A 15,343-nucleotide genomic window follows, 5' to 3' on the forward strand; every position below is an offset into this window, starting at 1 on the left:
TGTACTAAACACAGCCAATTATCTCTCTCCCCATGGTAGAATAATATCATATACTGTCACCGCCGCTACCCTTGCTGGACAAGTACACGTACGGTGCTGGATGGATGGGTTTGTGTGGGGCTGAAACACAGTGTGGGGGAAGAGAACGGTGGAGTTTTGACCGGGTCCGTTTGACTGGCACGCAGCTGCGTGGGGGCAAGCCTTATGATTTGCCTGCCTCTTCTGCTGCTGCTGCCGCTGTTGCATTGGCCGGTGTCACCCTCTCGCAGCAGCGGCATCGGCAGTGGCTGTGGCTACGCATTATTATTGCAGCTGTGGGTTGGCTTTGGCTTGGCTTCTTCGTTTTCACTGGCCCCCGTGTCCCTCCCGGATAGGAGAGGAGGGGTGATTGGTGGCGGTTTGGCCCCTGCCCATGGGCCGGGATTGCATTTATACAAGCTGCCATCTCCGGCGCATCCGTCGACGTACCAGTACCACCGTCTCGCTGCCAGTAAACTCCATTTCAATTACTCCTGTGTGTGGTCGTTTAAGATAGCATCGTAATTCTATTCTTGTATGACTAGCTAGCTATGCTACTGTCGTACTAGAGGACCCTATATATTCTGGTCAATCAATCCAGGATCTCTCGACTAATAACACAAGATTAAGGGCTCCTTTTGTTAAAAAAAATTAAGGCATATTTTGTTACGTTAAGACATGATTTAGACCGATAATTACTCCATTAGCATATAATTTTTCGACATCAAATTGGTGTTAATAGTTTTATATTCAGAAGTACTTTTTATGATTATGCTTTTCATCACATGAATAGTATATAAGTAGAGCAATTTATCAGTCAAAGTCTTATACTAATAATACAAAATACTAATATTTTTAGATGCAAGAACACTGTATATCACTTATCAGTTCGGCTTGCCTCTGCAGCTCACTTCAACTAGTTTACAAATCACCTGATCATCAGTAACCCACTGTGTGTGTACTAATTTCTCGGATATAACCAGCAGTTCATGCTTTCGTTTTATTTCTTTTCCTCCAATATAATAATGCAACTATTTATGCAAGGCTCCAACCCAAAAGCCTGAAATAAATGGCCACAAGCTCAATTTATGTCCTGCATGTATAGGCAGATTGTTGTAAGTAGGGGCCCGGCCTACGCTCCTCCAATGGCACCACGTCCTCTGACGTCCATCCATGAGCTTATTGTTGTCTTAACTATATAGGTACGGCGTTTCTCGTCGATCTGGCCGTCGAACCATGCATTCACAGTGTGTTGTTTGTAGCTGCACCTCATATTCTTTTTCAGGAAGTACTAGCTTTTTTAAAGAAATTAATTAAAGCTGACTCACAATTGGCTCATTAAGGGGTTGTTTAGTAGCTTGAAAAACTGCTATACGTACTTGAGTTAGCCAAATTCAGTACTAGCTTAATTAGAGCATACTGTGTTCAACTGAAAATAATCCAATACCTTTTTTTTCTCGAAGAAAGTTCAGTTTTGCAACTAGTGCTGGTACGTGTTCCACTTCCTCTTAATGAACAGTTAAACAGTATGTATCATTCCATTCTACCGGGCTCATCTTTTCGCTTACGCTTATACTTATCAGCTAAAATTTAAATTTTTAATCTTAAATTTAAAGCTGATTTTGAGTTTTTTTATATAAGTTTATTTTTCAGTATGTGCTTTTAGATCACTAAGGACACATATATAAAAGTTTTATTTATAAATTATTTTTTGTTTATAAATATGTTGTTTGGCTTATTCCAGATATAAGCCCAACGATGGGGCTGTATTTGTGGCACATAATTCAGGCAAAATACCACCAAACATTCCCTTACGAATTAAGGTTTTTATTCTGAGTCATACAAAGCTCTTTTCTGGCAAATATAAGTACACCGTACTTGTTGGACGGAACGGGAACGGGGGTCCTTGTGCGTGCGTGCGTGCGTGCGTGTGTGCGTGGAGAATCGTGCAGGCTGTGCCTTTTTTTCTTACAGCTTGCATGCACCGCTAGCTCGCTCAGCTCCGGATCCCCTGCACACGCACTGCATCTGCATGCCTTTTTACAGAGCGCGGCTCTCTCTCTCTCTCTCTCTAGAGCCCATTTCAGTGGAGCTACTAGCATCCAATGCTCCAATGCTTTTGCTCTTTGCAAGTACGCACCTGTAGGCCCCCCTGCTCCAGCGTTGCCACACCATTTTCTCTTGAGAAATTTGTAGTCCAAGGAGGAGTAGAAGTACAAATTTTACGATTTTTTGAGCTTAATTAGAGACATGCATAATGGCATAATGCATTGTGTAGTACAATAGAGATTGGGGGTAGCAGCTAGCACACTGCACTGTCTGTACTGTAGCAACAAGATGACAACGAAGCGTAACGTCAAAAAACTACTCGTAGGCGGCTATGCATTGCATGGGCGGTGAATTATAAGGGTGATCGATACGATCGGTGAGGTGAATTGAAAGGAGCAAAGTTGGACTCGTACTAGTAGTGGCTACTTCTAGCTAGAGACATGTGGAATTAGCTTTAAGACCTAGGCTGTGTTTAATTCACATTAAAATTAAAAGTTTAGTTGAAATTGAAACGATGTGATGGAAAAATTAGAAGTTTGTGTGTGTAAAAAAGTTTTGGGGCCTATTCACTTTGATGGCATTTACAACCTTACCAAATTTTGGTAAAGTTACCAAAAAAGTTGCTACATTTAGTTTGCTATCAAATTTTGGTAACTATATAAGAAATCCTGCTAAAATTTTAGCAAGTTACCAAAATTTTGACAACTTTACCAAAGTGAACAGGCCCTTGATGTGATGGAAAAGTTAGAAGTTTGAAGAAAAATTTTGGAACTAAACATGACGCTAGGGTGTGTTTAGTTCACGCTAAAATTGAAAGTTTGGTTGAAATTGGAACGAAGTGACGAAAAAGTTAGAAGTTTATGTGTGCAGAAAAATTTTGATGTGATGGAAAAGTTGAAAGTTTGAAGAAAAAGTTTAAAACTAAACTCGGCCCTATTCGGGAAAGCTTTAGCTTATAATTCAGATTCTATATAGTTATAGAACCAGAAAATAAAGTAGGAGTTAGAATCCGAGAAACCTAAATATATTTAAATTCTTTAAAGCTAACTACTTCCTCCGTTTCACAATGTAAGTTATTCTATCATTTTCCATATTCATATTGATGTTAATGAATCTAGATAAATATATATGTCTAGATTCATTAATATCAATATTAATGTGAAAAATAGTAAATCAATTTACATTGTGAAACGAGGGGAGTACCATTTTCTGTTTCTCAGAATTTTAAACTTCTCGAAACAGTTCCTTAACTAGGGTTAAGTATACCTTTGTGATTGGAAGGGAGGGGCATTTCGGGGATATGAGTGAGTTGAGTGGCATGGCATCTACTCTGTCCGGTCAAGGGGGTTTGACTACGGCTCTGAGCGGGGATGACAGCTAGGGGAGATTGTCAGGGCCTTTTCTGACACCACAAAGCGGGGAGAGGAATCCATATACTCCCAGTAGTAGTAGTAGTACGTGTAGTACTAGCACTCCAAGCCAACCTCACCACCACCGCCTGTGTCCAGTGTCCAGTGTCCTGTCCACTCTCTTCTCCTCTCACTCTCCCACCCCACACCAAAATCATCGCCATCGCCACCAAAATCAATTAAAGCCTGATCGCCACCAAACGTACGAGTACTATCCTATACGCTGCGCCGCCATCTCAGTATATGAGGTCACCCGTAATAGTTATTTAGGGCACCCACAATAGTTATTTATAGGCTCTCTATAAGAGATCCATGTCAGCATATTTTCCTACTTGGAAGAGATTAAATGAAGAGAGAGAGCAAAGCTATCTACTAACCTAGAGATAGTCTATAGAGAAAAATGAGGCAATTGATTAGAGAGCTATAGATACCCATGTATAGATATACTATTGAGGTGGTTTACTATTAATCTAGTCTATTGCTGAGATGTACATGTTTTATAGATAGCACCTTATTTTACCATTGTGGGTGCTCTTATAGACTATATATAAAAGATTCATGTCAGCATATTTTCCTATATGAAAAAGATTAAATGAAGAGAAAGCAAAGCTATCTACTAACCTGGAGATAGTCTGTAGAGAAAAACGAGACAATGGATTAGAGAGCTATAAATACCCATATAGACATACTATTGAGGTGGTTTACTATTAATCTAATCTATTGATGAGATGTATATATTTTATAGAGAGCACCCTACTTTACCCTGATATCTTAACCTGATCTGTTTGCTTGCTTAGCGTTGATGAACGATGTAGATTACCATAACTTGTGTTGTCGTAATATATCATCTTAAAAAGTTAAAAATTAATAAGATAAATCAACATATAATATACCACTTCACAAACATATTTATAAGATTAGATTCAACTAATACAAGCTAAGCAAAAATATTAATAAATTTGACTACGAATATATAATAAATAGTTTATGGGTTCTTTTTCTAAATTTATAGGTTGAATTTTAATTTATATGTTTGTGTAGTGGCATATCATGTGCTATCTTTTTATCTATATTATTCAATTCTTTGAAAAATTTAACTTTTTACACAACATACATGAAACAGGGAACATCATGTGAAAAAGAAAACAAATCCATCTCCAAGGAGTACAAGTACACCTTACGTCTCAAAAAACTAATTTTTAACAATGAATCTAATTAAGATAAATATTGGTCAGGTTTATTATCAGAAGTTAACTCTTTTTATGACTGAGACTTCCTTTTACAGTTCTCCCTAACATGGTTTCTCGCCGTTGAATAACCAGGCAAGACAATGGAAAATTAGAGGTTGTTTTTATGCCCAAAATGAAAAGACCGAAATGCTCCTATCTGCACTGCCTTTGGGGACGGTGAGGTGAGGTGAGGTGAGATGATGGGAGCAAAGCGACAAGACAGCGGTCCACCCACACCCACTCTCTCTCTCTCTCTAGTCTCTACCTTCCCTCTCTCGCTAGAATAGATTAGCATAATAGCCCAGGTAGTACAGCACAGGGCGGTGCCGGTTGATCCCCCAGCAAAGCGCAGCCGTCGCACCAACCCCGCGATTCGCCGGCCGCCTACCTCGCGCGACGGCCTTCTCCTCACCACCACGCCGCCCGCGCAGAATCGCAGAATCGTGTGTGCGTTTTGAGCCTTTTTTGACCGCGCGCGTCCCATGCGATGATCCATCGATCGCGAGCTTTTGGCAAAGCTACGCTACCCACCACACAGGCAGCACAGCAGAGTAGCTAGTGGAATCGACCAGAGAAGAGAATCTCTCCCCTACTAGTTCCTTCTCGCGTTAATTTCTCGGTGGAACACAAGCTACGTACTTCGTATAAGTAATTAAATTCTTTTCACAAGAAGAAACAAATCGTGAGGAATCATGCAGGCTAGCTAGGGATCGAGGAGCTACGTACTACTGTCTGTAACGTAAGCAAAGCATCTACGAGAGCTAGCTGGTTGTTAACCTGGAGAATCAGCACGTACTACGTACTACCACATGATTAATCTGTCTACGATATCGTCTCTAAACTAACAAGCTAGTAGTAATATATGTGTCGTGCATGCAGGGCTAGCTATACTAGAGAGGTGGTTGTGTGTTCGCTGCTGCTCAGCTCGGCTGTTCGATCCGGCCGCCGACCTATGCATGTGGAGAACAACTTATCCGCTCGAGGAAGTATCCTTCCATTTTGTGCGTATCATATAAATAGTTAAAAATAAATTAAAAAATTTAGCAAGATAGATTAATATGAAATGTATCACTTTACAAACATATAAATTAAAATTCAACTTCTATAAGTTATAAAAAAAATAACCAATGTAGACGTGAATGTATGGTAACTATTTTCAATTTAGTTTGTTCTTTTTATTGCAACTTATAGAAATTAAATTTGGTTTTGCATGTGATATATTTTGTATTAATCTATGTTATTATTTTTTAATTTTTTGATAACTATTTAGATAAAATATAAACAGTAAGGTGGTATCCCTCAAGGGATGGAACTTATCACTGTTTTTTTCTCAAACCACAGTTAAGTTTGCAGTGACCAGGAGTTCAATGCTGTGAGACGAGACACATGCATGCACGCGAGCAAAAGCAGGTGAGGTGAGTGAGGGTTTAGCGCGTGTGTCGGCGAGCGTACATACGTGTGGGACTGTGGGGTAATCGCGGTCTTGATCACTTGGCCGCGTGCGTGCATGCGTGCGTTGCATTAATCCGGACTTGAAATGGGAGCAACGTACTTGGCTTACCCGGCAATGCAGAGAGACACACGTCCCTACAATTAATTGTCATTTGCTCAGATTACCATCTGCAAATCACAACATTGTGCTAGCTAGAGTACCGTACTAGTGATACCATTAATTAATTGACAGAAGAGTGTAGCCAGTGCATGCATGGATCGGTACAATGCACGTCAATTCCATGTACTCGATGGACATGGACGGGCGTCGTCGTATCAGGTGATTTGCATGAGTACGTACTCCGCTGTGCTCGATCTCATGCTATCTTGTGCTCAACAATTATTACACCACACGAACGTAGTACTGTACTAGTACTCCTTTTATTTTTATTATAGATAAAACATACTTTATGCGTGATTTTTTAAAAAAAATCATATTTTTATATAAGACAGACGTATAATGTTAGACACAAAATCTCATAATTACACTTAAAAATAGGACGGAGGGAGTATATTTTTATACTCTCATAATAAATCAACCTAAGATTGAATGTGACACAATCTAATATAATGAATTTGGACAGGCATGATCAGATTTAATTTATTATATTAGGTTATGTACAATTCAATTCAATGTTAATTAGTTTAATTATGAACGGAGTATATTGCAAGTACACCACGGGGGCAAAAGCGGAATCTCGAATGTAAAGTGGTAGCACAAACTCTGATCTGATTCGGCCAACACCACCATAGCACAAAAGCAAGCAGAAGTAGCAGCAAAGCTTGTATAGCTCAGCACGAGCTCGTTCTCGCACGCAGTTGCAGCAGCTATAGCGGTAACCGTGGCCCCCATGCGCAGTAGTGATCACATGACAGCGCAGCGAGACCAAGCGACCTGCAGCTAGAGCTCAGCTCTCTCATCCACTGTGCCGCTAATGATCGCCGTCCACGACAAACCCAACACCCGAGAAGAAAAAACGCAGCAACAGCAACAGCACCAGCAGCAGCAGCCACACTAACCATTTCGATCATTCACACCACACACCTGCCAGTCTCTCCACTAATTGCACGAAAAGAATAAACAACAAAAAAATCACAGGACACAGGAGAGAAAGAAAGAAATCAAGAAACGGAGGCGTTGTGCATGCAATGCACCGTACTCCCAATACTCGCAGACGACGCGATGGCGATGCACACTCAAAAAAAAAAAAATTAATCCCCTAGCCTAGCTACTCCTCTTCTTGCAGCCATTCCAAACAATATAATCCGATGCCTCGATCCATGCATCTCCATGGGTTATTTACATCGATCGTCCTTGCTGCATTGCATATGATTGCAATGGCGATCATCGGCCGGAGGAGTCGCCGCTGCGGTGGTCGGAGACGAGGGCGTGGATGGCGGAGGAGAGGCTGTTGACGGCGGCGATGAGGCCGGCGAAGCCCTGGCGGCGGACCTCGGTGCGCTCCTCCTCGAGGCGCAGCCGCCGCTCCTCCAGCTGCAGCAGCTCCCGGTGCCGGCGCTCCCGCTTCTCCTCGCACGCCACCAGCGTCCTCGCCACCACCGTCGCGCTCCTCACCACGCTCGACCCCAGCCGGCTCAGCCGCCGCCGCTTCGCCTCCGGCTCCCCGCCCGACCCCTCCTCCTCCTCCCCCGACTCCGACGACCCCGACATCTCCTCCTCCGCTACACAAATAAATCACACACACATTAGTCAACCACTTAATTAATCCATCAATCAATTACTCCCTCCGCCCCAAAACAATACAGTTTTAAACTATTCATATCCAACGTTTAATATTTAACTAATACTTTTATTGTTATTAGATGATAAAATATAAATAGCATTTTTAAATGTAACTAATTTTTTTAATTATCAAAAATAAGATAGAACGGTCAAAGGATATCTACAAATGTAGTATTAATTACTGCTAATATAGGTATAGTTTTGCTGATCGATACAAAAGTCCAAAGTAGTTCAAGATAGGCAGCGCGGCATGCATGCACGAGGAGAAAACAAAAGGTGCTTTTTTTTTGCTCCAAAGTTTTAGGCTTTTTTTTCTTTCAAAGCGAGTGATTTCGCAATGTAACGCATTACGTATGCTTGCAGCATGGCAGGAGTACAGGGTAGTATCGTCGTGGAGTAAATCTTTCAATTAAACCCCCATAAAATATCCGGATTCGCATCACCTTTCCCATGCATGAACTGCACCACACTGCACGCAGCTTTATTCTCCCAACCCCTGAGTTGAGGACATTATTATTACCGCGACCACCCTCTCCCGAACCCCACGGTAAAAAGGTAAAAAAAAAGTAGCGGTAGTAAATAATTACGACCAGCTCAACTCAACAACGTAACTAGCCCAATCATAACGCGGGCTTTTAATAACGTATAGTGGCGGAGCTCAGCTCGCTGCGAGGTGGGCCCCACATGTCAGTGTGAGAGAACAGTAGTAAATGGTTTGGAGGGGAGGGGATGTAACAGCTACTACGAGTATTAAGTGTACGGTGCGCGCACCGACCATTACCGGAAACGGACGCCGGCGGCGGAGCCACGACCGCCGGAGGGAGCTGCAGCGACGACGGCGGCGGCTGAGGAGGAGGTGGGTGGTGGTGATGGCCGTGATGGTGGTGGTGCTGCTGCGCGACGAGAGGCTTCGGCGGCGAGGGCGGCGGCGGCGGCGGCGGCAGCGCGAGCGGTGGTGGCGGCGGGGTGGGCGCGATCGTGGCGCCGCCGCGTCGCGCCGCGCGGCGGGAGAGCACCTCGGAGAGCGCGTCGTAGACCTCCGGCGCCAGGTTGGTGGGGAGGTTGCAGTCCTTGCGCTCGTGCCGCTCCATCGTCCAGTACGACGGGAGGGGGGCGGAGTTGGCGGCGGCCGCGCCGCCGGTGACGGCGGCGGCGGCGACGCGGGACTCGTAGTCGCGGACCTTCTTGTAGTCGCGGAGGAGGTTGTCCCACTTGTCATTGCACTGGTTCTGGCTGCGGAGGCAGCCGTTCTTCCAGCAGTAGTTCTCCACCCACTTCCACCGCTGCTCCGCCGACCTCGGCGTCGGCGGCGACCCGGCGCCACCGCCACCAGCCGCCGCGCCACCCCCAACGCCGGCGCGGCGGTCGTCGTCGAGACGCTTGGCGGTGATGAGGATGAGCGTCTCGTGGAGCGTCCAGTTCCCCTTGCGGTAGTCCCGCGGCGCCGACCCCGACGCCGGCGACGGCGGCGGCGGCGCCGGCCCCGTCGCCGCCGACGGCGGCGTGAGGTGCCCGTGCCCGTGCGCGCGGAGCAGCGCGAGCGGCGAGGCCGCCGCCCCCGCGGTCGACGCGGATGGCGAGGGGTCGGCAGCAGAGGAGCCCGACATGCTCGCTCGCTCGCGCGCGCGCGGCGCGGCCGTGTCGTCGCGGGCGTAGCGACTCGCGAGAGCCAAGGCAAGCTGAGGCGTTTGGTGTTCGGGTAGCGATGCGCGTCGGCGTCGCCCGTATTTACAAGGCCTCACGGCGTTGTGTGTTTTGCGTGTGTTTCCACCGTTTTTTCCCTCGTTTTTTTCTTCTCTCCTAATCAACCGAGCGTTTAGCTGGTTAAGTAGTCGCGGGGAGCAGAGGCGTTCCATGTGAGCGAGTGGGGGCTGAGCTGAGCTGAGCTACTTCGCTCTCATCTCATGTGACAGACCTGACACTGCTCATCAAAACTCTGTTCGGGTCTTTTTTTTTTCCCTTCTTCTTCCCGGTCTTCTTTTCAGTTCGCTGACTCTTGTTTGTTTAGGTTTGTAACTGCACTGCTGCTTTACCTTAATCGCAGGCTTTAATTAATTACTATACTACTACATAATTATATTCTTTCTGTAACACTCTGATACTACTATCTTAGGCTAATGGTGCCAAATACTAGCATGCGTTTTGCATTTGCCGTGGGAACGGAGGGAGAAGTAGAGAGCACCATGCATGCAAATGCAAAGCGTCCGCTAGCTGCCGGGGCGTCCTCTCCTCATTTCCGGGCAAAACCCGGGGCCCCTTTTATCTGCACCGGCCTGCCACGCCATACTAGATACTGCTACCAATAGCTTTTTAACACTTTAACCCCACACTTTACCATGGGCAGGACAAAGCTCAATATAGTTATAGAGTTTTGATATAAAGTTGGGTGCAATGCTAACATATTAGGAGATATTTAAGTATTTGCTACTCACAGATTACTTGATGTTTCGCAATTTGTTACCCTATGCGTCTATGTCACACGAGTGATAAATTGTTAAACATCAAAGGTGGCAAATAATTAAATGCCTCTCATATACTTAATCTGTCTTTTAATAGATGACATTATTGATTTTTTTGTCACACATTTGATATTTCGTCTTATTAAAAGACATGGTGTGATAAAAAGTGAAATACGCCATTTATTAAAAAAAATATGGAGAGAGTATGTATATATGCAATTAAAAGGATTTATGCAAATAATGCAGCTATGGGATGGAGCACACGTACAAGGTGAAGGTACAAGTAAATAGTGCCTAAATTGTTCGCATGAGATGTTGCTCAAAAAACCATTTCCCAAACGTGCTTGGTGGAACCGTCCCTATATATGTTACTGTGTGAGAGGTGCAGCAGAGCCCTGTTTATATGTGTGCAAAAATCCAACGGTGGCGCACTGGCAACTCCCCCAGAATCCCTGCACTTTTCATCGAGGAGCCTTTTCGCCGGTACTCTGGGCCTGTTGGTTTTTTCTGCAGTTTAGCACATGATCAATCAAAGTATCAAACAACAGACACATGGAAAGAAAATAAAATAAATAAATAAATAGGTGAATAAACGAACTCTTTTGCAATCATTTAGTTTGCTTTCAGGAGTCCCCACAGATGTGGTTTTGCACATTAAGGCTTTGACACTTGGGAGCTTGGGACACAGAAGCAACTAGGCTTAGGTCCACTCCATATGTTCCATTTGTATAGAGACGTTTGCACTTTGGACTGGATGACATGTTCTCTTCTCTCCTTTTTGCTGCATTATCTTGGTGCTAGCTAGGCCCCTCCTCTCCTCTATTGAGCCTGCAAAAAGAAATGAGGAAAATTGAATGCGTGGATGATCCTGCTCTCCTAGCCAAATCACCCTACCATGCAAATGCAAGCTAGAGGTGTTACCGTACCGCTGCTAATCAAATCCAAGAACATTCTTCGCCAATTACGGCTTTTTTCCTTGTCCTTTGCTTGCAAAGTAAACGCGCGTGAAGGGAGGGGGTTTACACCGGTGGCGCGGCTCACGGTTTTCCATCTTGTCACCTCACGCTGTCACACGTTGCGCTATGGATGGATGGATAGCTCATAGCCTCATAGCCCCATCGGTTGCCCCAAAAATTTATAATAAGTCAAAACCAAAATTTAAATTTTGAAATAAATTTTTCAGCATTATCTTTTAAGTCCTAAGAACACACACATATATAAAAGTTTCATACAGTCACTGATAAAGTCTAACGATCCCTTATTTGCTGAAACGGCTCGCTCGGCAATGCGTTTTCCGGCGTTTTTTGCAGGGAACGCGCGCGCGTTGTTTGCTACGGAGTACTTTTCACGAAATTGATTGGGTCACATTGGCCCAAGGATTTACGGGTGACGCCTCTGAAAATGGCCCGTTGGGTTGTAAAAAGAAGCGATCTGCAGACTGTGAGATGGGCTTGACTTCTACGGCCAGCGGATCAGCGGACAGCCAGAGCCCAGAATCATAGGCACCTTCTACGGCCTATTCCAATTTTGTACTACCTAAATACGAAGTTCTTTGTTTTTCATTTCATTTCATCACAATAAAATAAAGTTCTAAGTGATGAAACTGTGGTGGAATGAAAAAAAAGAACAAAAAACAGATTTTAAGTTATGATGAAATGGAAGTTCTGAGTGATGAAGCTGTGGTGGAATGAAAAACAAAAAACAGGTTTTAAGTTATGATAAAATGGAAATCAAAAAAAGATCATAACATTGGAGGTGCGGGGAATCGAACCCCGTGCCTCTCGCATGCGAAGCGAGCGCTCTACCATATGAGCTACACCCCCGTTGTGACGTTGAGTTTCTACCGATGCTGTAGTATAACAATTCCTAACGCCTTTAACCGTGATACCTTCCTCTAATCCGGATACTATTTGGTTCCTGCTAAAAGGGTAGACACATTTCTTACCGTGAGGAGATTGCATTCGAAAAGACAGATTTGCTACTTGAACTGAGTCTGTGACCTATGCTGTACTTCCTCTGTCCCAAAATAAGTGTAGCCATGATTTTCCGCGTCCAACTTTAACCGTTCGTCTTATTTGAAAATTTTTTTAAAAAAATTAAAAACATAAGTCACGAGTAAAGCACTATTCATGTTTTATCATCTCATAACAACAAAAATACTAATTATAAAAAAAATTCAAATAAGACGAACGATCAAAGTTGGACACGGAAACTCATGGCTACACTTATTATGGGACTTATTATGGGACGGAGGTAGTATTCAGCAGGTTACTTGCATATTCAGATAAGACCCAACCTGGGGCAAGGGAAATTTCAGAACCATGTGCAAACACTCTCAATGTGTCAATAGCACCAGAATTTCATTACAATGGTTGCTCTGTATTGCTTTCAAACAGGCATAGTTGCAAGGAAAATATTACTGTCATCACAAGGCTTGCCTTGTATTGCTTTCAACAAGCATAGTTGGCTACAAATAAATGTGTATTGGTTTATTGGAAGCTTTCTCATTTAAGAATAACAACCAGCACACTCATCGATCATGGCATCATGCAAGATCGATGATGAATCACCTATACAATTGAGTGCTATATCAATATAATTTTGGTAACCCGATTGAACTACTTCTAGAGGTACAAGGAATACTCATTACTTAACTACTTCTGGCGTAGGGCTACAAATACATAACGAACATTCCTAAAGCAAAAATCATGCTGCTGCAGATCTTTCATTGCCAGGGTCTAAATTCAATGCTTGCAGTAACTTCGGCCATGATTCTGGAATTCCTCCTGGTAGATTGAACTCCAAGAGTTTACCACGTGCTCTGTAGAAGTCCTCCACTGGCTCACACTGCAAAAATGACAGCTTAGAGAGGACGGCACGATGCCAAAGTAAACTAAATGTAAACTTTCCCTTATTCAGCTTTTCATTTGCACATAAAATAAGACAAGCCATTAGTGCATGATAAATTGAGTATAAATAAAATTAAAAAATGAGTTTATTTGTTTTTTAAAGAAATTTCTATATAAAAAGTTTTTTTTTAAAAAAGAAACACATTGTTTATCAGTTTGGGAAGCATGCTAACGGAAAACAAGGAATTTGCAACTGCCGAATGCCCAAACAAACAAAGCCTTAGTCTTTTACTAGCAAATTACAAGTGAGGAATTCAATAAATAAAAATAACACAAGCTAGAACATACCAAATCATGATAAACACGCAATCGCTCCTTTACCACCTCTTCAGTATCATCAGGCCTAGTTATCAACTTTGATTCACACTGTGGAGGAGGCAGTAGTGGAGGCATGTACATTCGAGGACCACCATTTTCGCCCTCCATATCAATGGACGCTACATTAAAATTTCCACCACACTGGCTGCACATCCTTCTACCAAGGCATTTTGCAAGCAGAGCCTCTTCTCGGAGTTTGAGGTTGATGACCAAATCAATATCCGTGACTCCTTCAAGTATCTCCTACCAAAGCACAAAATAGTTCCAGTGGATAAGATTTAACAAGTAGTTGATGATTGTTGGCCTCAATGATATATGCAATATAGGCACAAAAATAGCATCTTAACTGATCCGTTTATGGAATTATGGCACACCTAAGTAAACTAATGCATAGCTACCAACTTATGCAAAGGTTAACAAATTGATTTGTCTAGTCGCCAAAATGCTGCTAGTAACCAGATCAAGCTGATTAAAAAGGCACAGCGTCTTAATGTTGAACTGCCAAAGATTAATACTACCTCAGCAATCAAGTTACACATTATGTGTATCAAATTGCATGCTATGTATATGATTTCACCTCTTAAATATGAAAATGCAAATTTGAAGGCAAATCATAATTGTATACTGAGAAGTTGCAAGTATGTGTTTTGCATACTTACAGTCAGGTCAAATAACTAGCTCACCGCTTGTCTTATGGTTCTTGGAAAACCATCAAGGATGAAGCCCAGCTCACCCTTTTCTGCTCCCTCTTCAAGCCGCTTTGACAGAAGATTTATTATGATCTCATCCGACACTAGCTTTCCATTATTCACAATCTCCGCAAGCTGAAATCGGATCAGACACAGAACAATGAAAAACATAGAAGTAATACATGACTATTCTCACATCAAGCCATCTCTTTAGGCACCCTAAGGATCATTCTTTTCCTGTTCGTTGTTATAACCACACGTACTACAAAAAAATCTTACATAACTCTTACAAACAATGATCTTAACCGCTTGATTTAACTAGATGGGGGTTAGAGGAAATCTAGATTTACTTATAGCATAATAAGACTTTAGTAAGAACAATTTAGTACTTAAAGCCTTTTCCGTACTCGATGCAGGGGATCCATCAACTTAACAAAAGCAATTGACAGCAAGAAATTGGAATCTGAAAAACGCATGCTCTCTTGTTCATTATCATCCATCCCCATCACCATCATTGTGAGACCTCGAAGGGCGAAGGCCAAGAGAGAGGAAGAGAGAAACGGAGGCGGCGTTTCACCTGCTCGGAGAAGGGGCCCGGGGAGGCGAGGGCGTCGCGGACGAGATCGCCGGTGGCGATGTGGGGAACGCGGAGCATCTGCGAGAGGCGGCTGGCGTAGGTGCCCTTCCCCACCCCGGGGCAGCCCAGGAACACCCACTGCACGCGCCTCCCGTCCTCCTCCCGCTCCCGCTCCCGCCCGCGCCGCGCCACCGCCGCCGCCGCCCGCGCCCCGGCCGCCGCCACCTCCTTCGCCGACGACGCCATGCTCCGCCGGGACCCCGCGGCGGCGCACGCCCGGATCGCGCGCGAGATCGCCGCCATGGGAGAAGCGAACGAATGGACAGAGATATTTTTTTCCCCCGATTTTCTGTTTGTTTTTCGTGTCGGAGTAGTAGTATTTTTTTGACTTTGCCGTTTGAGACTTTTTTTTTTTTTGATCTCTTGGAGTTCGGGGAAAGCGTTAGGTATA

The 15,343-nt window shown here is 43.8% G+C and overlaps 2 protein-coding genes and 1 non-coding gene across 3 annotated transcripts; all 3 read right to left on the reverse strand.

Moving 5' to 3' along the window:
* Window positions 1–7,218: 7,218 nt before the first annotated feature.
* Window positions 7,219–9,962, reverse strand: LOC127769585 (trihelix transcription factor ASR3-like). The gene is made up of 2 exons (XM_052295178.1): window positions 8,722–9,962; window positions 7,219–7,879 (listed from the first exon to the last, which is right to left on the reverse strand). The coding sequence occupies exons 1-2, from the start codon at window positions 9,794–9,796 to the stop codon at window positions 7,542–7,544; spliced, it is 1,413 nt and encodes a 470-aa protein (XP_052151138.1). The 5' UTR covers window positions 9,797–9,962; the 3' UTR covers window positions 7,219–7,541.
* A 2,187-nt stretch (window positions 9,963–12,149) lies between these two features.
* Window positions 12,150–12,222, reverse strand: TRNAA-CGC (transfer RNA alanine (anticodon CGC)). The gene has a single exon. It is a non-coding gene; the product is annotated as a tRNA-Ala (tRNA).
* Window positions 12,223–12,781: 559 nt separating this feature from the next.
* LOC127769504 (probable adenylate kinase 6, chloroplastic) lies at window positions 12,782–15,303 on the reverse strand. The gene is made up of 4 exons (XM_052295090.1): window positions 14,893–15,303; window positions 14,310–14,450; window positions 13,597–13,869; window positions 12,782–13,246 (listed from the first exon to the last, which is right to left on the reverse strand). The coding sequence occupies exons 1-4, from the start codon at window positions 15,193–15,195 to the stop codon at window positions 13,106–13,108; spliced, it is 858 nt and encodes a 285-aa protein (XP_052151050.1). The 5' UTR covers window positions 15,196–15,303; the 3' UTR covers window positions 12,782–13,105.
* Between the last annotated feature and the right edge of the window lie 40 nt (window positions 15,304–15,343).

Source organism: Oryza glaberrima, chromosome 4 (assembly GCF_000147395.1).
Source record: "Oryza glaberrima chromosome 4, OglaRS2, whole genome shotgun sequence".
NCBI lineage: Eukaryota > Viridiplantae > Streptophyta > Magnoliopsida > Poales > Poaceae > Oryza > Oryza glaberrima.

Bases quoted from the DNA above. Each gene is read 5' to 3' on its own strand.
- LOC127769585 (XM_052295178.1), bottom strand. From the start codon at position 9,796: ATGGAACGCCTCTGCTCCCCGCGACTACTTAACCAGCTAAACGCTCGG. The intron at 7,880-8,721 runs GTAATGGTCGGT...TTATTTGTGTAG, and splicing joins GCCGCCGGCGTCCGTTTCCG to CGGAGGAGGAGATGTCGGGG.
- LOC127769504 (XM_052295090.1), bottom strand. From the start codon at position 15,195: ATGGCGGCGATCTCGCGCGCGATCCGGGCGTGCGCCGCCGCGGGGTCC. The intron at 13,870-14,309 runs GTGAGCTAGTTA...GTGCTTTGGTAG, and splicing joins CAAGAACCATAAGACAAGCG to GAGATACTTGAAGGAGTCAC. The intron at 13,247-13,596 runs GTATGTTCTAGC...TCATTTTTGCAG, and splicing joins TGCGTGTTTATCATGATTTG to TGTGAGCCAGTGGAGGACTT.